This window comes from Colossoma macropomum, unplaced genomic scaffold (assembly GCF_904425465.1).
Source record: "Colossoma macropomum unplaced genomic scaffold, Colossoma_macropomum, whole genome shotgun sequence".
Classification (NCBI taxonomy): domain Eukaryota; kingdom Metazoa; phylum Chordata; class Actinopteri; order Characiformes; family Serrasalmidae; genus Colossoma; species Colossoma macropomum.
Genome location: NW_023494803.1, coordinates 5,748,133 through 5,772,145, shown reverse-complemented (window position 1 = coordinate 5,772,145; position 24,013 = coordinate 5,748,133). Strand labels below are relative to the sequence as shown.

General features: G+C 38.9%; 1 protein-coding gene across 1 annotated transcript in view; it reads left to right on the top strand.

The window, feature by feature from the left end:
* Positions 1–23,577, top strand: part of LOC118824126 (glutamate-rich protein 1) — a 28,179-nt gene extending 4,602 nt beyond the window's left edge. Inside the window, exons 4-6 of the mRNA XM_036594082.1 lie at positions 12,547–12,969; positions 15,524–15,718; positions 22,730–23,577. Coding sequence (XP_036449975.1) covers positions 12,547–12,969; positions 15,524–15,718; positions 22,730–22,809 — 698 coding nt within the window. The 3' untranslated portion in view covers positions 22,810–23,577. The remainder of the gene's footprint in view (positions 1–12,546; positions 12,970–15,523; positions 15,719–22,729) is intronic.
* The last annotated feature ends 436 nt before the right edge of the window (positions 23,578–24,013 follow it).

Here is a 24,013-nt window from a genome sequence, read left to right as displayed (position 1 = left end):
GTTTGGCATGAAATGCTTCAGTCTAGAGAGTCATAATCTTTCACAGTAGTGGGGATAGAAACCGGACGTCTGAAGAGTTTAATACTTCTAAAAGCTACATCACAGAAAGTTACAAGAAATACTAACAAATAGATTTCCTGATGTCTGAGAAACTGTTTTACTATACTTTTGAGATATGATGTTAGTGTAAAACATATTTTAAAAGCTATTTATTGTGAACGGGGTAAATGCAAGGCATGTTAAGGCATAATAGAACCAAATTAATTTTTTACTTATCACTAGTTTGGCATCATCAACATAACATATGAAAACACAGAAGACACATATAGGTTCACTGGTCATTTTGAATAGTAAATTAAGTGGCTATATTTGCATTGTAGACATTGTGAGCCTTGGTTCATATCACCTCCACTGAAATCTGAGTCAGTAACTTTAAGCAGTTTCACATCAAACCTAATCTGAATGGTTTTATGTACATCTCAGCAACCGAATTATGCAGAAAATTTGAAAAATTGGTGGAATTCCCCTTCAAAATCCTATATGATTGACTGAGATGTGTGCTCTAATTCATTGTTACGGGTAGTGTGGCTTTTTGCTTAGGCAAATTAACAAATATTCTTGTTCAGCGGAGCAGGTGATTAGGCTGCACTCCTGTAAACAAACACTTGCAATTAGCAACTCAAGCTTGGAGCAATTTAGGCTGATCACTCAGTCTCCCACATTAATGCTGTTCATACAGACACCGGTGCCATCTTATTTCTTGTAAGCTGTAGTGTGCATACACCTCCCTCCTCCCCTTCACTTTTAGAATGAGAATCATTTTGTTGGCCAAGTATGCTTGTCTTAGTGGAGCTGGTGTGAACATACATGGAAAATACAGAACGTAAAGGGTAAACAAATAAGATACTAAATACAAAGTCAAAGTTGATTATAGAATATTCAGTATGCACAGTAAATAAAGGAAATGTACAAGGTATTTTTAACCATATATGTCAAGTTGGATATGACTGAAATAGATGCAAATATTCAAAGAATATCACAATTCACACCACAGTTTACAAGTTTGGAATCAGTTTTTATCAGGGATGAACAAAGGTATCAGAATCATATCAGTATCGGCAGATAATTGCTTTACAAAATGATCAGCATCAGACAGATGTTTAGATTTGGCAAATATTTCAAACCAGTATTTCATAAATGTAATGCTTATCCAAATAGATTTAGTCTGAATTACAAATTTTATAAATGTTTATGTATCAGCATCGGCGATGGTAGACTGGCATTGACCTACAATTCCCGTATTAGTACATATCTGCCGATGCAGGTACAATCTATATTAATAATTTTTGTCATTTTATATGCAACAATAACTTTTATTGTGTTAATTTCAGTATTATACACTAGACACCAGGTGTTTTTAGCCAATATTTCAAGTATTTGGAGTTAGTATATACTGTAAATTATGTAGTGCAGTATGGTGTCTTTTCAAATATGAATCATTCTTCATATCTCAATTTCATCTTACATTTGCATTTACATTTACAGCACTTAGCAGACGCTGTTATCCAGAGCGACCTACAAAAAGTGCTTTGTCTATGTAGAAAGTATCTTTGCTTGTTACAAATAGGTTGGAGTAAAGCTGGTGCTGAGCTCAGATACTGCTAGAAACAAAAGCCCATGTTGATACCCAGAGAAAAAGGAACAGAGTTAAACACAGTGCAGTGCAATACATTTCAATAAGTGCAGTACAATACATTACAATAAATACTTAGCTCAGTGCTCACTTAAGTGCTGTATAAAGAGATGTGTCTTCAGTCTGCGTTTGAAGACCGCGAGAGACTCTGCTGTTCGGACAGCCAGTGGGAGTTCGTTCCACGACCTTAGTGCCAGTACAGAGAAGAGTTTTGATGCTCGTCTTCTACGCGTCTTGAAGGATGGCGGGTCAAGCTGAGCTGTACTTGAAGCTCACAGGGTTGGAGGTACAGTTCGAGTTTTGACCGTTGCCATTAGGTCGGGAGGGGCTGGTCCATTTTTGGCTTTGCAGGCATCAGGGTTTTAAATCTGATGCGTGCAGCTACAGGAAGCCAGTGAAGGGAGCGCAGCAATGGAGTGACGTGACTAAACTTAGGAAGATTGAAGACGAGCCATGCTGCTGCATTCTGGATGATCTCATCTTATACAGCTTTGTCAGTAATTTTAGAGTCACTTCTTAAAAGCTTCCTGCCATCCTACAAATTATTTGAAAGCTACGGAACCAGGACTCGTTTATTAGAATCATTGTAAACATTTATATGAAACACAATAGGTTTTGTGTTATTGAAAGCATTGATTCCAAACTTTTGAACAGTGTAGTGTACTTATCCCAAACATGTAAATTAAATAGTGTTGTTATGCTGGGTACTGGAGCTTCGAAGCATGTGTCGAGAAGGTTCAGCTGAAGCTCGTATCGATGCTCATGTTGTCAAAATACAGAAAGTTAGGCAGAAAACTGCATCTTATCTCTATGAATATTAGGCTTTGACCTTTTTGTATTATTTAAAAGTTCATGTCTCGGCTGAACTACAAACGTGATACACTTTCAGAATCCTTTATTGGACATTTCTTACATCAGCCGTTTATTTCTTATTGGCTGTTTGTGGTCCACGGTTTTATACATGCAGTTTGGTCATATAAAGTAGTCTTACATGGTGCACAAGCCTATATATGTTTTGACCACTAGGGGCCTCTAGTAGATACTTGAAGCCTTGAGAAAATTGCCATTCTTCAGCACATTTGGCAGGAAAGCTTTAACGCTTCATTACGCTTTGTCTCTCAAAAATTAAACATATCCACAGTATGTACAGCTAAAAGTATGTAGTATTTACAACACTCGTACATAAGATTGGATATGATGGTATAGGTGCAAAGAAGGGATATCAGAATCTTCTCCTTATCTTCAAATATTTATTCCAAAATATATCAGCGTTGGACAGATGTTAAAACTTTGATGAGTTTATGTGAGCTCTGCAGGTTATGGAACTAAATGCACGCACAAACCAAATAATTTATTTAGTTTATTGAAATTATTTGTAGTTTCTTTGTGCAGGTATTTCATAGATGTTTGACATACTAAAAATTATGAAAAAGCTTTTGGTCCTTTGTAGCAGTGATAAACATATTTATTTAAAGGATGGACATTGCCATTCAGCCACAACATAAATACTTATCTGCAAATGCGTATTAATGATGCAAGTTAATCATGTTAGTTAAATGCTGTACTATTTTGTATTATGGTTAAAAAGACATTTTGACTGTTTTTCAGTACTTCTTGGGCTGTTTTTCATGCATTTTGGCAGGTTTTGAACTTTTTTGTGTTTGGAATCTATAGAAGTAATTTGGCAACCCCAGCTCCTTTATCCTGGACTCGGACAGGTCTTGGATGGATGGCAGGCTATACTCAGTCTTTCCACACAAAAGATCTTTAGTTGGTAGAGATTGATCAAATTGCCCATTTAGTCATATTAGTCTACATTTTCCTTCATTGTTAGTGAGTGATGGTGAAACACTGCATGTACTGTTACAGTTTGAGCCTCACGTCTTCTACATTTACTACCGCTCCCTTCTGATCCCATGTTTAATTAACTCAGGAAATATCTAAATGAAACGAACATGAATTTTACATTAAGTACTCCTCAGCTGTGTGGCAGCAACGCACAAGTGATCACATGACTCCATGACTCACGAGTGACTGGGAAGTGCACAGTCAGGGCATTAAAAATGCTGTTTCCCTCATAGGCAAGATCTAATTTTATCAAACCGGATATTCTCTCCTTTCATTTTTCATTCTTCGTCATTCTCCTAAAAGCTTCTTTCTCATTCTTTATTTATAGCTTGTGCCTCATTACTCCCGTCTTTAGTGCGCTTTAGTAAGTATTCAGAAACACAGGTCCTTTATTTGTCCTGGTTATGGCTTTACGTTGTAACATGATGGCTGATGGTATGATGGAATGTCACAGCCAGAGCCTTTATTTGCTCACTAGAAGATTAACAAGGATATTATTTGGTTTGGTGTCAACATAATTGCCATATATTCAGTATACAATATCACTACATACATATAAAACAGATGTCCAGTGAAAAGTATGTTCAGTTGCTTTGTAAATGAGGATGACTACATTATGTACAACTTATTAATTTTGCAGCATCAGGAAAAAAGTAGATAACAAATATTCAACAGAAAATCACACAGAAGCCATAACAACTAAAGGTAAAATCTTTATTTATGTTTAGTGTGTCCACTCTTTATTACAGCTTCCGTTCTTTTCAGAAGACTTACTTTCAGGATATTTTTCTGCCTATCACAATCCAAATAATCCAAAACACATTCAGTGATGTTGAGGTCTGGACTCCACTGTTCAGCTTCTTGTTTGATGTGTCTGTCTCCTTCTCTCAGTGAGAGCTTCTTGACAGCTACACGTCCTTTCAGACCCATAGCGCTGAGTTGTCTTCTCACAGTGGAAGGATGAACAGAAACACCTGTGGATGCAGCTTTATTTTCCCCTCTCTCTCAAAGATGAAAGCTTTAAGCGCATTTTAACTAATGAGGACAGTTTTGGTGTCTGCCAGGTCTCCCTCAGTTGTTATTAGAAGTTTTGAAAAATTGTATAATTTGATCATTAATATGAAAAAAGTAAAAATATAATAAAATGGAAAAAAAAAAGTTATTGAGTGGTTTGGTGTGAAATGCTCTGTTCTGAAGAAACAGAGTCAGAATCGTTCACAGTGGTGGTGATAGGAACCAGATGTCTGAAGAGTTCAATGTCTCTAAAAGCTCCTTCACAGAAAGTCATTGCATGAAATGGTTATAAATGCGCTACATGATGCCTGAAACACTGTTTTAGGATAGTTTTGAGATAAGCTTTTGGCCTAAAATGTATTTTTTGAAAAGCCGTTCATCAGAGATATGTGTAGAGCACTATAACGCAAAACAGCATGCGAAGAAAACACATCTAAAAACTCAAAAGACACGTGGAGCTTCACTGGTAGTTTGGGACAGTAAAGTGAAGTGGTTACATTTGCACTGTAGACATCCCAACTCCTGGTTCCTATCACCACCACTGGAAAGAAATCTAAAGAGTCTCTAAATTTCTGAATCATTTCACATCAAATCACTCTGGGTGACTTTGTTTACATATCATTAAAATTAGGCAGAAATTTTAAAAATTGGATGGAATTCCACTTTAACTACTCTCAATCTGACTTGTTTAAGTGGTTTCTGACACTGTGTGCCGTTTTGCTATCTAAAAATGCACAAAGTACAGACCAACTTCAGACTTTGGTGTTGTGATAACACACGACCTCGAGTGTTCTGTTGCTTTTATACAACAGTTAAATAAATAAAGTAATAAATTAATAAACTGGGCCGTGAACGCGGCGTTTAATATGTTTTCATGTTCGCAGTTCCTTCCGCCAAATTATAGTTCCTTAACAAGCAGCTCGTTGCTACGTCACAGTAACGAGCTCCGCCCACTCGCTGCACAGCCGGCAGTTCGTTCTCCAGCTCCACACAGACCGACTGACAGTTTGGGAATTTAGTGTTGTCTCATCTTCAGAGTCGGATCGAATCGGCTGTCGGTCAAATGTGATCTTACAAGTATCTTGAAATTTTCTGTTTGTGGCAAAGAAAGAAGTAAAAACGTTCAAATGTCTTGAGCGTCTCCTACAGCGATGTAAGTCATTGCTTAGCAACGGCGTCTCAGCAGAGTGATACAGTGTTTGTGAAAAACCTGTGATGTTATGGTGAAATAACAGCACAGTTAGAACGCTTCTCAACCAATCAGCTTGCGTGGCCGGAACTAACTTTTATAATTGTGTATATCAGATTCTAAACTACTACTTTCAAAAATAATCAAACTACAGTTTTTAGCAATTTGTTAGTAGATAAATGCTCCAAAAATTCTGCGCTGCTGTCTGTTTATAACTCTGTCGGCTTGTCAGAGCACAAAATGATTGACAGTGGCATCTCTAAGGCAGTGCTGAGCGACACGTCCAATCAGTGTCCAATCAAACCTCACAGAAAAGAGACCGCCTCACTCTTCTCGGCTGGTCTCTGAATGGCAAATAAGAAGTGAAAAATGGAGAAAAAGCTGTCTAATTGTCATTTTAGAGATCTAATTAATTTTGCAATTAATGTTTGAGAACTCAGGCTTTCATCTTATGACAGGTACAGACATATCGTGTCCGATATTTAAGTGCTCAGCACTAATGTTATATCCATAACCTATAGCTAGCTGACTAACTGTTGGATCATGCTCCTGAAACGGAGGTCACACAAGCTCCTGTTATGAGTCAGCACAGTCGTGTTTGCTGATACAGTGGAGATATTTCTTGTGTGCCTCATTGTGCGCTATGCCTGTAAAGTACATATGCAGGGAAACAGCGTGAGCCTTGATGATGGGGGGATAGCTAATGTATCATTTTATTTCTACAGTTAAGGTGGACCGCTACCTATCACACTTTCGTAAATGAAGTTTATTGTGTATAGTAGGATCCGCAGCGGGTGGCTAATGCATCTACACAGCTACGCTACAAACAGTGGTGCATAAAACTAACAAGCACTGTTAACAAATTTAGAAAAACTTGAGCAGTCACTTTATAGTAGCTGACATAGACATATTACTAAGCTGATTGGTACTTTGGCTGTCACATGCACCAAATTTAGTTCTACTCATGTCTAAAAACAGAAGAAAATGTCAGAAAAAAGTTATTTTAGAAAAAAATCTGTCAACAGAAAAGACCAACAGCATGCTTTTTCTGCCAGTTTAAAGCTAAAACATCACAGAAAAGTAGTTTGACCAAATCATGAAAATGAGTTGACAGGGGCTCTAAATGCAGAGATCAGCTTCTGAAGATGCCTTATAACGGCCAACTGCCTACTTGGTCTTGTACTGTACAATTTTTTATTATTTTTTTTTCTTAACCTTTTTACAGACCTAAGGGCCTAGTGCCAGAGCCATGTCACCTTTGATTAGCTCTCAGCAGGTTCGCCAGACACCACTCAGCTCTGGCATTTCCTGTGAAATAAGAAAACGGCAGGCAAGAGACACGCACTGCCGCAGAGCTCGTTATTAGGTTTGCGGTGGTTAGTCTCTTTTACGCTTTGTTTTCATTCGCATAAGAGATTAATAGCTGGACACAATGTTTGAAGAAGCTGATGACGTTCCTGTTCCAGTGAAAAGGCTCCAGTGTCAAGACAGTAGCACTTTTTCTCTTTTAATCTCTCTCTGGAATGAGGAGGTCTGTTGAGGACATCTCATTTTGTTTTTTTAGTTTTTCCGGGAGACACTGTTCTCTACCGGATGGCCCACTTTCTTCAAGAATTAATCTCCTAATTAGTGTTCTTCATCCCATTTACATATTTCAGCAGATGATAGTATCACTAAAATACTGCTCAGATCCACTGCCTGCGAATAAATATTCCCACCATTCATTTCGGAACTGCTGTATGGCTTTCCCATCACTGAGCATGGTTGTGAAGAGCTGTGACAGGTATTTTGTCCTACCACTAGAGGGTGCACCGTGGCTTTGCCTCAGTGGCAATGCAGTTCTATTGTACAGTGACATGTAGGGTGTTTCAAATAGCTTAGGGCATTTTTTTTTTTTTTCATTTTGCGATTACCTGTTAAAGGAAAATGCACCAACGTTTCTACAGTTTTTGCATAATTCAGTCGTTGAGGTGTGAAGCAACTCACTCAGAGTGGTGGTTCATTGTAAAGTAACTTACAGACTCAGATTTAGTTATAGTGGTGGTAATAGGAACCAGGAGTCACAATCTCTCTGACACAAATAAAGCCATTTCAATTGCTATTCAAATCAACTAGTGGGATTTAAAGTGTCCTATGTATTTTATTTGTAATGTGGACAATGGACTGGCAACCTGTCCAGGGTGTTTCCTGCCTTCTGCCTAATCACTGCTAGTGTAGGCTCCAGCACCCCTCACGACCCAGAAGGATAAGTGGCTTAGTGAGTGTGTATGTGTGTGTGTATGTGTGTGTGTATGTGTGTGTGTGTATATGTGTGTGTATATGTGTGTGTATATGTGTGTGTGTGTATGTGTGTGTGTTTATAATAGTGATTAAATTATGCTAAATCTGGCCTGCATGTAACTCTCCATCATAAATGTATTAAAAAGTATGTTTTAGTCCAAAGCTTTTAGAGGCATCAAACTCTGTGAACATTTCTTGAATTCCATGAACGCTTCTTTAATGTGACAAGATCAGTAAAAATCAGTTTAAAGGTGACAGTTTAACTGCATCCATTTTGCAATGTTGATTAGATTATAAGTGATTGTAGTAACATTCATTACAGTATGAGCCAGGATGAATATCAATAACAAAAACATTATTAAAATGCAAGCCAGCATAAAAAAGTACCCGTAAAAAGTAATAAAAATACAAACGTCCGTTTTTAAAAGAAAACTATGATGTCCACTGCACACAAGTGAAAACTAAACAGTATTATGGGTTGCTTCTTTGTCAAACTTAACATACTCAGAAAAACATAGTTGACAATGTTTCTATCAGAAAATATTCACCATAATATTAAAAAACAAAACTAAATGAAGGCTAAATGAAACCACATTCTTTAAAAAATTAAAACTAAGAGTTTGAAGTGGTTTATAAGTATTTTGAAAGTTTCAAAATGTCCCATTCACTCTCCAACTCATATAGTCCACTTAAAGAAACTAAGCTGCAAAAACAGCCGACTTTGAATGAATTGCAAGTATAGATAGACAGATATACATAAATCACTTTATTAATCCCAGAGGGAAAGTCATCTATTATAGCAGCACAAAGTAGAGTAAAGAGCAAAACAGGAGCAACAGTATTGTTGTACGCTGTCATACAGATGCATAAATAGAAAAAGTAAAGATATATAATAAAATATATTAAAACAACCGTAAAAAATAATGTGCAGTACCAAAACAAGTAAGTAAAATCACATAACAAGTATGTAAATTCGCATAAATAATATGCATTGTCCAATGCAGTTATATAGTCCACTTACTGTATTCACATATTCACAATAAAATTATAAAGAGTGTTTCAGTCTGGGCTGGTTTTTGAACAAGGCACAATACAGGACAGCCAATCAAAACAGAGTTTGTTTACATATACCTGTCGTAAAGGTGCAGTAACAGCCCATTTCGTTCTAAAGGATAAACAGACGTTGGAAAATGGTCGTGTAAAATTAATTTGGACATAAAAAAGCAAAACAAAATACAAGAAAAATGTAGGATGCTGGCCTTTTAATGCACTTCTAAGTCTAACTGAAACTAAACTGAAATTCTAAACCAAAATAAAAAAAATTAATAAATAAAATAAAGACCAACAAAAATGTCAGAACTGTAATAGCCTTGGTATGAGCTCTTTGGTTGGCAAAATACAATTCTCTGCTTATTTTCAAAACTAACAAAAAAAGCTTGTTTTCATTGTCTGTATTACACTACTGTGCATTGAGTGTGTTTTAAAAATAGTTCTAAGTGGCACCAAAATCATTGAATTCAACTGAGTTTTGCAGAAATGTGAGAGTTTATCAAGCACTGAATAATTTCCTGAAGAATCGTTTACAGCTCAACCCCACAGAGCATACGAGTTTTAGAGATAGTCCTGCGGCTTTATGTCTGTCTACTAACTTGCCTTTGCCTTGGTGAACCCGTTGCATGAATGGAAAATAAATGCGGACCCCTCTGCTCCGTGCATAGCTATGGGGTGCTATTGATCGGAGTAGATTTCCGCATAGCTGCAATATCACGCACACACAAACACACTCCCATTAGCTGTATTATTAAGCGTGCGTTCCTCCTTCCCCTCTCTCATCGGCCGCACTGTATCGGCGGACCCCTTCTCTCATTATAATGAGGTTTGTGGTAAAAGGCTGAGTGATCAGTAGCTCGTGGCTGGGGGATTAATGAATAGTCAGGCGTGTTGGAGGACACTTCAGTCACGCTTCGCTACAGCCGCTGTTCTATCAGCCCATATGGCACCCCCACTCCCTGGAGAGCAGGGCAGCAGGGGGCAGACGGGGCAAAGACACTCTAAACTGCAATTAAAGTGTGGGCGTTTGTGTCAGCCTGTCTGTGTATTTGTTTCAGGGGCATATAAGATAAAAACTTTGTGCATTTGACTCTGACCAGCCACTTCATTAAGTACAAGTCCTTGTTTCTATACTGTTTGTCCATTTTATCAGCTCCACTGACATAAAGGAGCACTTTGTAGTTCTACAATTACAGACTGTAGTCCATCTGTTTTTCTGTATACTTTGTTAGCCCCCTTTTACCCTGTTCTTCAATAGACAGGATCCACACAGGACCGCCACAGAGCAGGTATTATTTGGATGGTCGATCATTCTCAGCACTGCAGTAACACTGACGTGGTGGTGGTGTGTTAGTGTGTGCTGAGCTGGTCTGAGTGGATCAGACACAGCAGTGCTGCTGGAGTTTTTAAGCACCTCAGTGTCACTGCTGGACTGAGAATAGTCCGCCAGCCAAAAATATCCAGCCAACGGCGTCCTGTGGGCAGCGTCCTGTTACTACTGATGAAGGACTAGAGGATGACCAACACAATCTGTGCAGCAACAGATGACTTTATGCAGAACTTTTAGAAAAATCAATGAATTCCCCTTTAAGCCTCTGCTAGGCTTCTGGTCTGATTTTCCAGATACAGATTAAATATAATCTAATTAAGTCAGGAACCTACCATTGAAAATACTTCATAGTTATAGCCTATAAAGAAAAACGTGCCCTAAAAGAAATAATTGAAAATCTCCTTTGGAGAAGAACACTTGGACTGTACTTACTTACAATATCGTTGCGCTTTGTCCCCTTTCACCCTGTTCTTCAATGGTCAGGACCCTCACAGGACCACCACAGAGCAGGTACTATTTGTGTGGTCGATCATTCTCAGCACTGCAGTGACACTGACATGGTGGTGGTGTGTTAGTGTGTGTTGTGCTGGTACAAGTGGATCAGACACAGCAGTACTGCTGGAGTTTTTAAATGCTTTGTCCGCTCACTGTCCACTCTATTAGACACTCCTTGTTAGACACACCTTGTTGGTCTACCTCGTAGATGTAAAGTCATCTGTTGCTGCACACTTTGTGTTGGTCATCCTCTAGTCTTTCATCAGTGGTCACAGGACGCTGCCCACAGGACGCTGTTGTCTGGATATTTTTGGTTGGTGGACTATTCTCAGTCCAGCAGCGACACTGAGGTGTTTAAAAACTCCAGCAGCACTGCTGTGTCTGATCCACTCAGACCAGCACAGCACACAGTAATACACCAGCACCACCACGTCACAGTCACTGCAGTGCTGAGAATGATCGACCAGCCAAATAATACCTGCTCTGTGGTGGTCCTGTGGGGGTCCTTTCTATTGAAGAACAGGGTGAAACTTTCTGAAGGACAAAAATGATCGTCACATAATGATTTAAATGAAATTACATGATTAATTACAAAGTTACACATTTAAATTATGTTCACATTCACATTACATTCAGGTTTGCACTTCTGACATTTTTCTGTTTGAAACAGTGAGACAAATATGGCAAAAATATAAAAGTTATGAATGATGGTTGCACAACAAAGCTGTACACACAATATTTTTTCATCAAATACTGAATAATAATAAAATATCTCCTACTTACAAACAAAGGTAGCATCGATTGAAGGTTTAGAATTTGCATTTCTAGAGAATTTTGCTTGTTTATTAAATTTTAATGCTTTTTATCACCACTGATGCAACTTCAAAGGGTCAATGGACCAGCTATGAGCACAAATTAAGCTTAGCTCTGCACTACTTTGTATTTCCAGTGGAGAATTGCCACTAATGGAGTCAATTAGTTTGCAGTCCTTTAAATATTAATAATATTAATGTTATTAACTTTTCAAAGTGTTCTATTCACTATTCAGTGAGAGTGAGAACTACCAGAAGCCTTGGACAGGTTTTCTGCAGATCCTTAAAAAGTCTAATCAGGTCTTAAAATTTTAATCATTTAAGGACATAAAATATCTGTGACATAAAATGTCTTATTTTGTATTCAGTTCTAAGATGATGCCTAAAGACTGAGTGGAAAGGAGTCATAATGCATATTAAAATATGTCAGAACAGGCCACCATCAGTAATATCCATCTAATAGCGGTGCTGTGGTCAGAAACTGACCACTGATGAAGAGCCAGAGGATGACAGAACTGATAAACACGCTGAAAAGACTGTAAGAACAGATTGTGGGAAGTTAAGAAGAGTCCTTTAGAGCTGCAGTGCATCGTCATGTGTGTTGAGGCACATGTCAATGTTTGATTTTCAGCCAATCTGTTTAAATAAAACATAAAAACATGCATTCATTAACACATGCCAAATTTTTGTTAATGTTTACTTTATAAAGGAAATGCTAATATTTTTATTTTGATGGGTCTCAAAGATATTAAAACATAATGTTGTATGCACTAGTATAGCATCAGTAGTGTCTGAATGCGACTGTGTATCACAAATGTATCCTTGTTCTCTCCAGTCAATCTTTCAGGTTCAGAAGACAGTGATGTCACTGAAGACGAAGGCCATGTGAGGAAGAGAAGAAGGCGAAGGAGGAAGAGAAAGGCTGATGATGCCGGTGCTGGGAGAATATTCACCCCCCCACAAGAGGGTGCTCAGAGACAAGCAGAAGAAGCTGAGGGGGAAAATGGACAGAAGTTGGAGGTCCTTGAGGGCCAGAAGGAGCAAATCAGCAAAAGCAAGAAGAGGAAGTTGAAAAAGAAACGTCAGAAAGAGAAGCTCCGCTCCCTCGGCCTGGCACCGCAGTCCAGGCCCCTGGAGTTCACCTACAGACAGAACAAGGGAGAAGAGGAGGAGGAAGAGAATGACGAAGAAAACAGCCAAAAAGTAGAAGAGATTCTGGACTTCCTGCGAACCACTTGGGACATCTACCTTTCAGATCGTAAGTCTGAGCCCTTAAATGAGAACGATTAAAATGGAATGCTTTAGATTATGGCCATAAACTTTATAGTTCTTTATACATTATAAAAACCAAACCTCCTTGACATTGATTAGCTTAGTATAAAGTTCTCACATGGTGACACTGGTAAGGTTACAGTGAACAAGGCACACAAACAATTTGAAAAATATTTCTCTTATGGACATTTCAGTAGGGCTGTGGTCACTGAGCGATTTATTATAATTATCGATAGCGGCTATTAAACTGATTTTACTTACACATGTGAGCCACGGTGTCAGCAACTGTCATGTTGGCATGACTGCTGCTACAAAGGAAAAATGCCATCAGAAGTGTGCAACTTAAGGACACAGACACTGGTTAACAGCCAATTCTGCTAAATAAGGTCATTTGACAAAGGAGTTTAAAGCATTACTATTGCTTCAGACACTTTTTTTAGTATGTAAACTGGGACTTGGTGTTAAAAGGCCTTAAGGCTTTGTTGTCCCCACTGATCCAAATGGAAACTGTCCTAGATATACTGAACATTATTTAAAAAATCTGTGATTTTACACGAAAATATTATATTGATAATTTTTCAAAATTGTTTAGCATCCCAGCCCTACATATCAGCAATAGGGATGAGATGGTTACCAGTTTTAATCATGTAACGTGGTGTAAAACCCAATGATAACCATACCATTTCATCGTTTTATCACAGTTATAATCTAAACATTAACAGTAGTAGTTCTAGCGATATTTTCTTATTCATTTTAATTTTGTTGGTGTAGTCGTTTGTGTAGGTTTGTATCGGGTAATGTGTAAAAACTGCCCTCTATGCGGTTGACTGGGGTTAGATTCCCTGACCAAGCAAGCACACCATGCTATACCAATAAGAGTCCTTGGACAAGACACCTAATGCTACATTTGCCAACCTTTGTAACACAATTCAGTTGTAAACTGCTCTGCATAAGATCTGCCAAATGTGTAAATGTGTTGTTGAAAAGCCCAGTCATGGGTTTGCCAGCATTCTACATTCATTTCAATAGAATTCACTGCAGTGAGCAGCATAGACTTCTGGGGCAAATACATTTTGCATGCAGAATTTTTTGTCAGGTTCAACTTTGGTGACCTTTGACATGCAAATCGGCATCATCCACCCATAGTAACACTGTTTTGGTTGTGTTGCCTTCTTCGTGGTAGCCATTCACATAGTAGCACTGAATCTCCAAAATGAAGGAATCACTATTTAGCCAGTCTCTAAGCACAAACCTTTTACCATTTCTTCTTTTTGGCTTTAATACTGAAAGAGGAACTGTCTGATGCACAGTCAGTTGGGAGACTGTATTATTGTCTTTTACTTTTGTGGTTTTACTGTTTTTGAGTTTGTTTTAGACAAGTTAGGCAGCTTACTGACTGCAATGTTAACTCCTTGGCTAAAAGCAGCTGCACATAGGTCTTCCCACTGCCACCAATTATCTACACACCAGTTCTCTACACTTTTTCACTGTGACACAGTGTGCAGCACTATCTTCGCATAAGTATATACTTATCTGATAACTAGGTTCGCTTTTGTGTCGTTACTATTGATGGTGAGCAATTGAGCCATCTAACTGAACCAGCATGGAGAAGAACACAAAATATCATCTTATTCCTGTCCAGCTTCAGTCAGCTTTCGCAAGGCGACGCCAGCTGCAAAAGTCGAGTACGACTGTGGCTTTAAAAGTCTTAATATTAATACTCAGCATTCTTAAGCGCAGACTGTTGGTACAAACAGTACAAGGAGGGAGCCCTCGCGCTCTCACTGTCTCTGTTTCTCACTTTGTTACATTCTCCCTCTCCCTAAATCCCTGTCTCACACTCTCCATCATCCTCTGTCACTTTCTTCCCCATGCTCCATGTCTTAACCACTCATCTCTCTCTCTCTCTCATGAAGTCTCTGAGGCTCCTCCACTGGATCATAACCAGTTGTGTAATCTGTCCTAGAACAGCCTCAGGTCATGTACAGTGGAGAAGGGTTGGTTCCGGTAAGCCTTTGAAGAGTGCAAGTCAAACTGTCCCTTACGGATTCCACCAAAGCCCAAGAAAGACATTCATGTTTTCTTATTGGCTGAATGGCTCAGTGGTATAAGAACAGACGCTTGGGTCCATCTAACTGTTGGTCACTCGGCAGAAATGGTTCCAGTCGTAAGCCGATCTGCCTTTAATATCCACAGTAGTAAAACATTGTAAACATCTTTAAAGGAGTGCTTTGCCAGAAAATCTAATTTACACAATGCCCTCCACTCACTCTAAATGTTGTTGATTGGCCAAGACATGTCAGAAACAAAACATGTGATTTTTTAGTTTTGCACTAAAGCATTTGGCTCGTAACCCAAAAGCTTTGTTGGTGACATAGACTTCTATCATATTAGCCTCGTTATATTAGCTCCAGTGCAAAAGAAGCAAAACCAGAAATTCCAACCGCTTGGCTGATCAACGACATTTGAGGTGAGGGGGGGACTGTAGAGAAAATCACTGACCTAACTGACCTTCATCTCTTTCTTCTTCCTCCCCGCAGGATCCTGTACTGCAGGCAGACCCTCTCTTTCTCTGAGCACAGCGGAGTCACTCTTCACTTGTCTGTCGGAGGGGACGGCGCCCCCTGCTGCTGTGTCCGGTCTGTGCACACTGAGGGCCCTGCTGGGCCAGAGGGATGTGGAGCGGTTAAACACGGCTCTGCAGGAGTTCAGCCACACCTCCACACTGACCACAGGTGAGTGGAGTTACGTGGAAGAGGAGGAGAAGTCTTCAGATGTCCCAATTATTATAATTTTAGCAATTAAGTGCTTCTGTATTGTTTTGTTAAAATTTAATTAATGAATCTGACTGTAGAGTCTGCAGAGATTTTCATGTTTTTCATGAACTCGTAAAAGAAAGAGAACAGTTAATAATCCAGGTTGTGTGTGTTTTAGGTTTTTGTGATGACCACAAAGCATCCTTTACAGTGTGGGTCATTTGACTGATCCCCACAAGGGAAAATGTGTTTTCTCAAAAACTGAAGCTTTTATTAGAAAAAGTAAAAGAGGTCAAAAACGCTATTTTGGTTGAGGATGAAGGGGAATTCCAACGATTTTTTTTTAAATGGTGAGGATAGGAACCAGGGGGCGTGATGTCTACACGCCATTATACAGTCAGATACAAAAGTTTGGGCACCCCTGGTCAAATTCCATGTGTAAATAGAAGTTGTGGTCTAAAATTAGCAGAAAAACACCATATTCATTTTTGGTCCCTTAGAGCCCACGTGTTAAGCTCCAGCCGTGGTGGGCCAAAACGCTGCAGACTTTAGAACGCTACTTCATTAAACACACCTGATTCAACTCATCAGCTAATTAGCAAGGCCTTCATGAACTGAATTCAGAGTGTTAGACGAAGGTAAACGCTAATCTCCACAGTACTTTGGTCCGGAAGGGCCCCAGTTTGACATGCCTGCTGTAGAGGATGTGTTAACATATTTTCAGTTTGACCGGGGGTGTTCATATTTTTGCATATGGCTGTATAGACATTTTATTTAAAATTGATCACCATCAATTGATATGTGTCCTCTTAATGAGTTTTAATATGTGATGTTGACAATGGTGAATCCAAAACTATTTTTCTTTGGGTGCTGTTTTGCTTTTCAACATCCTGCGTGTATCTCTCCCATCATGAAACAATTTCATGTAATAGTTTTCTGTGGTGTAGTTTTTAGAGACATTAAACTCTTCGGACGTCTGGTTACCACCACCGCTCTTAACAATTCCGACTTGGTAAGCTTCTCTAGAACAGTGCATTTCAAATCAAACCACTCAGAATTACTTTTCTTACACTGAAACTATTTAATTGTGCTAAAATTGAGCTGAAAAATCACTGGAATTCCCCTTTAAGGTCAGGGTTGGGTGGAGCACAGCTACCGTAGCTATACTTGTTCCTATTAAAATGTTATTAAACGTTAAAAAATCCCCAGGATCATGAGATCATGGACTTTTTGATGCTGTGGAGACATTCGGCTGCTCTCCTCTAATAATGCTTTGCGAACACCGCTGGTTAAATCAGAAAATGTGAAAAGGTGTTTTGTGTATGTGTGGTCTCTCAGTCCTCATGAAGACCAGTGTGCAGCGATTCTCTAACCGTAGAATAAAGCCTTGACCAAGCAGGTGGTCATCGCACTGACAGGAACAGAACTACCGTTTCCACGACAACCTCAGAACACACAGTCGTTCATCTCCACAAACATATCTACTGAATCATCTCATTTGTTTGCCTCTCACGCTGTACTTCCTGAGCACCGGCCAGTCCAATTAAAAGCAGCACACTAAACAGGGTTGACCAATCCGGGCATGACATCTTAGAGCACGATGACCCACCACCGTCCAACAAACACGGGCGCTCAAATATCAGCATTTGTCAGCTGAAAATACAGAAAAAGCACTACTGAACGCTGTAAAGACTTCCCAGTAATCAAAAACAGGTAGCAGATGGCAGCAGAGTTCGAGTTTGGAGGTTGTTGTTGGAGAATGTTGGGTCATCCTGCCCTGTGTTTGAAAACCAGCCATCTGCTCTCTAACTGCCATAACTGTAACTGCTACAGTTAAAACATTATTTCAGCAATCAAACATGGTCTTGGATTCCTATAAATATTTAGGGCTGCTGTTATAAGTAGAGCATTTTGGGTGCTTGTCTATTCAGCTAAACTGCTTTTTATTTCCCACTATAAAATATTCAGACAAGGAGAGAAAATGGTGGAATGTCCCCCCATTAAGAACAATGTCTGTTTACTGAAAAGCTGAACTGTATCTGTGCATGTTTGTCATGTGCAGGTTGATGAAGCATAAGCTTACACGTAGTTAGCACAAATAAATTGGAACAGCAGACAGTTTTACTTTTTACAGCACAAGAAATGACCTGGGGTAAAAAGCTCCCCTGGTAAATCTTGCAAGTTCTACCAAATGTATCATTTATATGTCAAATCGTTTCTAGACTTTGATGTTTTTCGTAAAATGATGATGTTCATCAAATAACAGCACTGAAAATATTAGATTTTAAAATGAGCCAATGAGTCTTAATTTTCCCCACTGCATTATAAAGGGAAATTCTACCTATTTTTTAAATTCTGCATAATTGGTTAAGAGAAACTTACAGAGTCAGAATTGTTCACAGTGGTGGTGGTTATAGGAACCAGATGTCTGAAGAGTTTAATGTCTGAAAGCTCCCTCACCGAAAGATATTAAACAAATATAAACAAATATAAACAATATATTCAGTCTGAAAATGATGCTTGATATCTCAGACATTGTTTTATTATAGTTTGAGATGTTGTTTTGACCAAAAACTTATTTTCTAAAGCACATTCATGTCAGAGAGGTATATGCAAGCAAAACACCATTAAAAGAAAATATATCGCTGCTGTCGGAAACAAAACCTCTTATCTCCATTTTTGTCGTTTTTCAGTTTTTGACATATTTTGAAAAAACCTACTGTATTTTATACTTTATATTGTGCGTAAAATGTCTGGTTCCATTGACTTACATTATAAGAAAAGCATGTTTTTTGCTTCTCCTGTAGAGTTACCATTTTGGAGATAAGAGGTTTTGTTCCGACAGCAGCGATATGTTTTTCAGATTTACCACTGTCGTACCATCCTCAACATTACGTAGAAAAACTCAGAAGACTTGTGTAGGTTCACTGGTGGTTTTGAATAGTAAATAAAATGGCTGTATTTACATTGTAGACATCGCAACTCCAGGTTCCTGTCATCAGTAAGTAAGTCTTTCTACAGTAAACCACTTCACATCAATCCACTCTGAATTACCTTGTTTACACCTTTACAGTTGAGTTATGTAGAAATGCTGACAAAGCAAATTTCAATTTAATAACCTATGGCCAAAGACAAATGACAATAAAATGGAAACACTTCATGTAGTTTAACATTGTTATTTAACTAAATAGTCATTGTGATTATATTTGTTACATAATGATATCATCTCCAGCAAGATGGCTTAAAATGTAGCCTAATTGTAGTTTATGATTGCTATAACACTAATGCTAATGCTAGCAGACCAGCGGAACTCTGGTGAACAACCTGTGTCTTTGAGATGAAAATCTGAATAAATTGTATATTTGTGTCAGTATGCTAAAGTGGGCCTTTTGCCCTGTGTCTGAGAAACTTCTTACCCCAAAGGGGGGAACTTTACATTTTTGCTTCAATAAAAAGCAACCTTTTTTATCTCAAAACAAAATGTACTGCCCCAGCTCCCCCAGTCATATGTCTGTAACAGTTTTTCTTGTGCAACTTAATATGAATGCAGTGATGGATTACGTCACCAGACTCATTTTCCAGGGGTTTACACCCCAGTCATCCAAATAAAATATCAGAATCAATTAGACCAAAGCTATTCAGTAAATGTGTCAAGATTAGATTTGGCCCCATCAGTTCATCAGAAAAGAAAATAAATGGGGGAAGCGTATTACTTCTGGGGGGGCTTCTTCCCTCAAGTTACCCCAGTAGTCTGCCTGTATTTGCCATGACGATCTTTCAGCATGTGTGAGTGCATTCTTTTTCTAAATATCGCAAAATGGCCCCAGACCAACATCATTCTTGCATCTATTAAAGTGTAAACTTCTAATAGAGTTTTAATTGCTCTTCTCGTCGTTCCGCTCATTTCAAAGGCTCAGTCAAAGCAAATTTGGGCCCTCGCGCGAGAGCAAAACTGAACAAAAAGTCATGAACTCTGGGCACATTAACTAAATCGCAGGAATGGAAATCGACGGATGTTCCGCGCAATTGAACGCATCATTTGGCATATTATCCCATACATTACCGTGTCATTACTGTCAGGAATCGCTCGCTGAGCGATTTGCAAGTAGGTCAGCCGTCATTAAAGTGGATCGTTTTGAAAGGATCGCCTGCGTTTTTCCCCTTCTTTCCAAGCGTGACAGATGGCTGTTCTCAGTGAGATGTCGTTGTGGAGATGGAGTTTGAGGTGCGCTCAGCCGAAAACATAAGTGTCATTCCAAAAGGTCTATATTAGGACACTGTGTCAGTCTCCATTCGCTTTGCGCTAATGCAGATGTGCTCATGAGTGCTGCTCATACAGGTTGATCCCACTGAGGTGCGAGTCTTCTGTGACAATGTGGAGTTGTCTGCACTGTGGAGTGCGTAACATGTTATGATGTACACTCACTGGCCACTTTATTGGAAACACCTACAGTTTCTGCAGTTAGGGACTGTGTGGCCTTTCTTTTGGATGGCATATTTGTGTTAGCCATTTTCTAATCCTTCATCAGTGGTCACTCTCTGACCACAGAGCTTCTTTAGGCTGAAAATTATTTGAGTAGTGGACTGCTCTCAGTGTAGCAGTGTCACTGGCATGTCTAATATACTCATATCAGCACCACACACTACCATCTCAGTGTCACTGCTGTGCTGAGGGTAATCCACCAACCAAATAGTATCTGGACAATGGACCTGTGGTCAGAAACTGACCATTGTTAAATGGGGTGCAGGGATGACAAATTGTGAATCAAAAGGCCAGCAGTCTGTAATTGTTCTCACATGTAATGGACATAAAATGGACCTAAAAGGAAGGTCATAAAGTGGCCAGTGAGTGGACATACAAGGTAGGTGTTTCTAATAAAGTGGCCTGTGTTTGGACATACAGGGTAGGTGTTTCTAATAAAGTGGCCAATGTGTGGAAGTACAAAGGAGGTGTTTCTAATAAAGTGGCCAGTGAGTGGACATACAAGGTAAGTGTTTCTAATAAAGTGGCCAGTGTGTTGAAGTACAAGGTAGGTGTTTCTAATAAAGTGGCCAGTGAGTTGACATATACGGTAGGAGTTTCTGATGAAGAGGCCAGTGAGTGGAAGTATAAGGTAGTTGTTTCTAATAAAATGGCCACCAGGTATAAACATGGTGTTTAAAAACTTTCTAAGGCTCATTTCAAACAGTTCTGCCTCAGGAAGTTTAATTAGTCTTTGGCAGTGTTGTAATTAAAACAGTGATCAGGGATTTGTAAAGCCATTTTTTTGTTTACCTGAAATTTCTGGGTAATTCGTGTTGATTCTAGAAGATCATATTTTAGAAACCTCATTCTGTAAATGGACTCTTCTGTCCCACTGTGGGCACAAAGCACTCAGACCTTAATTGCAATGTTTGCAGTATTCACATCGATATTTGAGATGTGTTTGTGTGACTGTTGCTTTCTTTCCTTCAGAGCTGTTACTGAGTTTTTAAGGGAGACATTCCTCCAGTCCAAGGGTCCAGCCGATCCTTGCATATTGTAATGGATCAGGCTCAGGGACCCTTGCTGATAGCATGTTACACTCGCAAATGTCACAGTATAGAAGGAAAGGCGTTATGACTTCTGATTCGCATTGATTTTAAACTTATAGTTCAGTACACAGTTTTTCCTTTATGTAGTCGATCAACCAAGACATGCTTGCTGTGTAAAGTTTGCTTCTTTAATGTTTAGTTTAGCTCAAAACTCTTTAGTTTAGCTAACAGTAATGGAATACCTCACTAAATAGCATCACTGCCTTAAGCTTTTCATTGTGATAGGTCTAGTGTCCCTTGTGCATTACCATGTACTTGATCTATACAGTGGTGAACACTAAAAGGCTAAAACTGACCCTAGATCAGCTCTCATATAAGAAGTGTGATAAAAGTGGGCTGTGCTTATTCAGTGCGTGGTTCAGGACCTTCAGCCGTTCTTCACAGCTCGCTGATGCTCCTCCGCATAGCGGGAATCAATGGACTACATTCTCTGCACCCAAACCTGTTTCATAGCTTAATTTCGGCCCTCAGAGGGAACACCAGTCAAGGGTGACGGAGCCGTTAAGCTGCTCGCTCTATCACACACCCACAGAGTTCAGGGTTTTTACACACACACACACACACAAAGTCTGAGACACATTTTTAAGAATGGTTGAGTAAACACTGGATATAAATTAATGCCCAGCTGCACTGGGGGCTAGAAGTGTCACCACAGGCGAAAGTATTTTAAGAATGTACAATAATGTGCAGAAGTCATAGACCACTCTTAATGCACCTAATTTCCAGTCAAAACAGCCATTAAGTGCAAGTTAAGATATCAAATTATGCTGTTGTTGGACTGTATAATGTCAGTATTTAGTGTGCCCAACTTTTACCGTTAATAAAGCTTTCATTCTTTTCAAGAGACTCACTTTCAGTTTCTCAAAGAAATCTGCAGGGATATTTTCCCACACCTCCAAAGTTCAGTCTTAGAAGTTGGTTGCATTTTCTGCTTTTCATGATGCAAGTAATCCCAAACACACTCAGTGAAGTCCATTACTCACCAGCAGCTCCTGTGTTTGATGTTCTTCTTTGGAGCCTGATTTTCTCCTCTCTCTCAAAGATGAAAGCTTTAAGTGCTGTTTACCTGTTGGGGGAAGTTTTGGTGTCTACCAGGTCTTCCAGGTGGTTGTTAGGAGTCCCAGTGTCTCTGTAGCTTTTAATCACTCTAGTATTGGAAGCTCCTGTTTTTTCACTTAAATTCCTTTGACTTTCTTTTTTCTTATTAAAGTGGATTATCTTATATCTAAACTCCTCAGTATTTCCTCTTGAAAAATTAAATAATTAATAAAATACTTAATGGCAATTTTCAGTTTTTATTTTTAAGATTTTGCATCTCTGTTTTATGATGATTAGGCCAAAAGAGTATAAAATACAGAAATGTTGCCCTTCTCCTCAAATGTCTTCTCTCTCTCCCTCTCTTTCTCTTTCCCTCAGATGAAACTGTGCTGGTCTGCACTCTCTTCCAATACTGGGTAACAGAAGTTCTTCCCATGCAGACAGAAAAGAAGACGTGACAGTGGCAGACAGCTTGTAGCAGGAGAACCTTTTACAGAACCTTATCCAGCAGTTGGGTTCCAGTGCCAAACAAACACACCTGATCAAAAAAATCAAGGTTTTCTGGACTGCCTTAACATTACAGAGAGGAATAGCCAGCCCTATACGTGAGGACATTCTACAGATACAGTATTTGGACACTTTAACCTTTTAACAATCGGTAAGCTTTAATGATCTTTAAGGTTGTAAAATAAAATGTTTTACGAAATGATGTTTCATAGAGAAACACTTTTAGCACAACATCAAACAGATGGGAAGACTCTTTGTGTGGAGAAAGGCTGGTGAAAATCTCCAACCAGGCTGCACTAAGAGCTCTGTAAAGCACAGAGGAGGAAACATCAAAGTCTGGGGCTAATTTTCTTACAATGTCGGAGAGGTTGCATTGATGAGATCATGAACTTGGTTGTGTACAGAGGCTTTTTGGATGCAGACCTGCCAACGTCTTCAGAGACACTCCTCAAACGATAGCAGCCTAAAACACAACAGCCACCTTTTGAAAGAATATTTCACAAAAAAAGAAAATGATGGTCTTGGAATGTTCTGTTTTTAAAATAAATGCAACTTGGTCTGAGAGTTTTGCGGTACAAATGTCCACGTAATTTTTTGCAGCAATTGTATGGATGAAGAATCATGGCAGTGTATTCACTGCCATCTCAACCTGAAGACCAGCCTGGATTTTTTTTTTCCCAAATCTAGATGAATTTTACTAGGCCTTGACTAAACGTAGCTTGGATGCAGGATACCCACTAATAATGTTTTAGTCCTGGACTAGGTCTAATCTGTGTTTGGAAACAGGGGTTGCAAAATCTATCATTTGTTTATTACAACTGATATGAACATTTTGTGGCTGAAACCGATTTTAAGGATAATGATAATATTGGCTAATTTAACTTTATATTTAAATTCAAATATTTTTGGTTAAACGGTGCTTTACTGACAGATATGACTGTCAGATACCACCTGTCACACTTCTTAAACTCAAGTAAACAACAGAAACTCAGTCCTAAATGCTATAATTGTAGCACTCGGAGCAGGGATACCCATAATACCTGTACTTTTTTATTACTCTACGTCAGTTCTCTTCATAAAAAAGGTAGTTTGCAATATCTCATTAATTATCAGTGCAGTAGCAGCAGTATTTTTGTCTAGCATTATTGGCCAAAC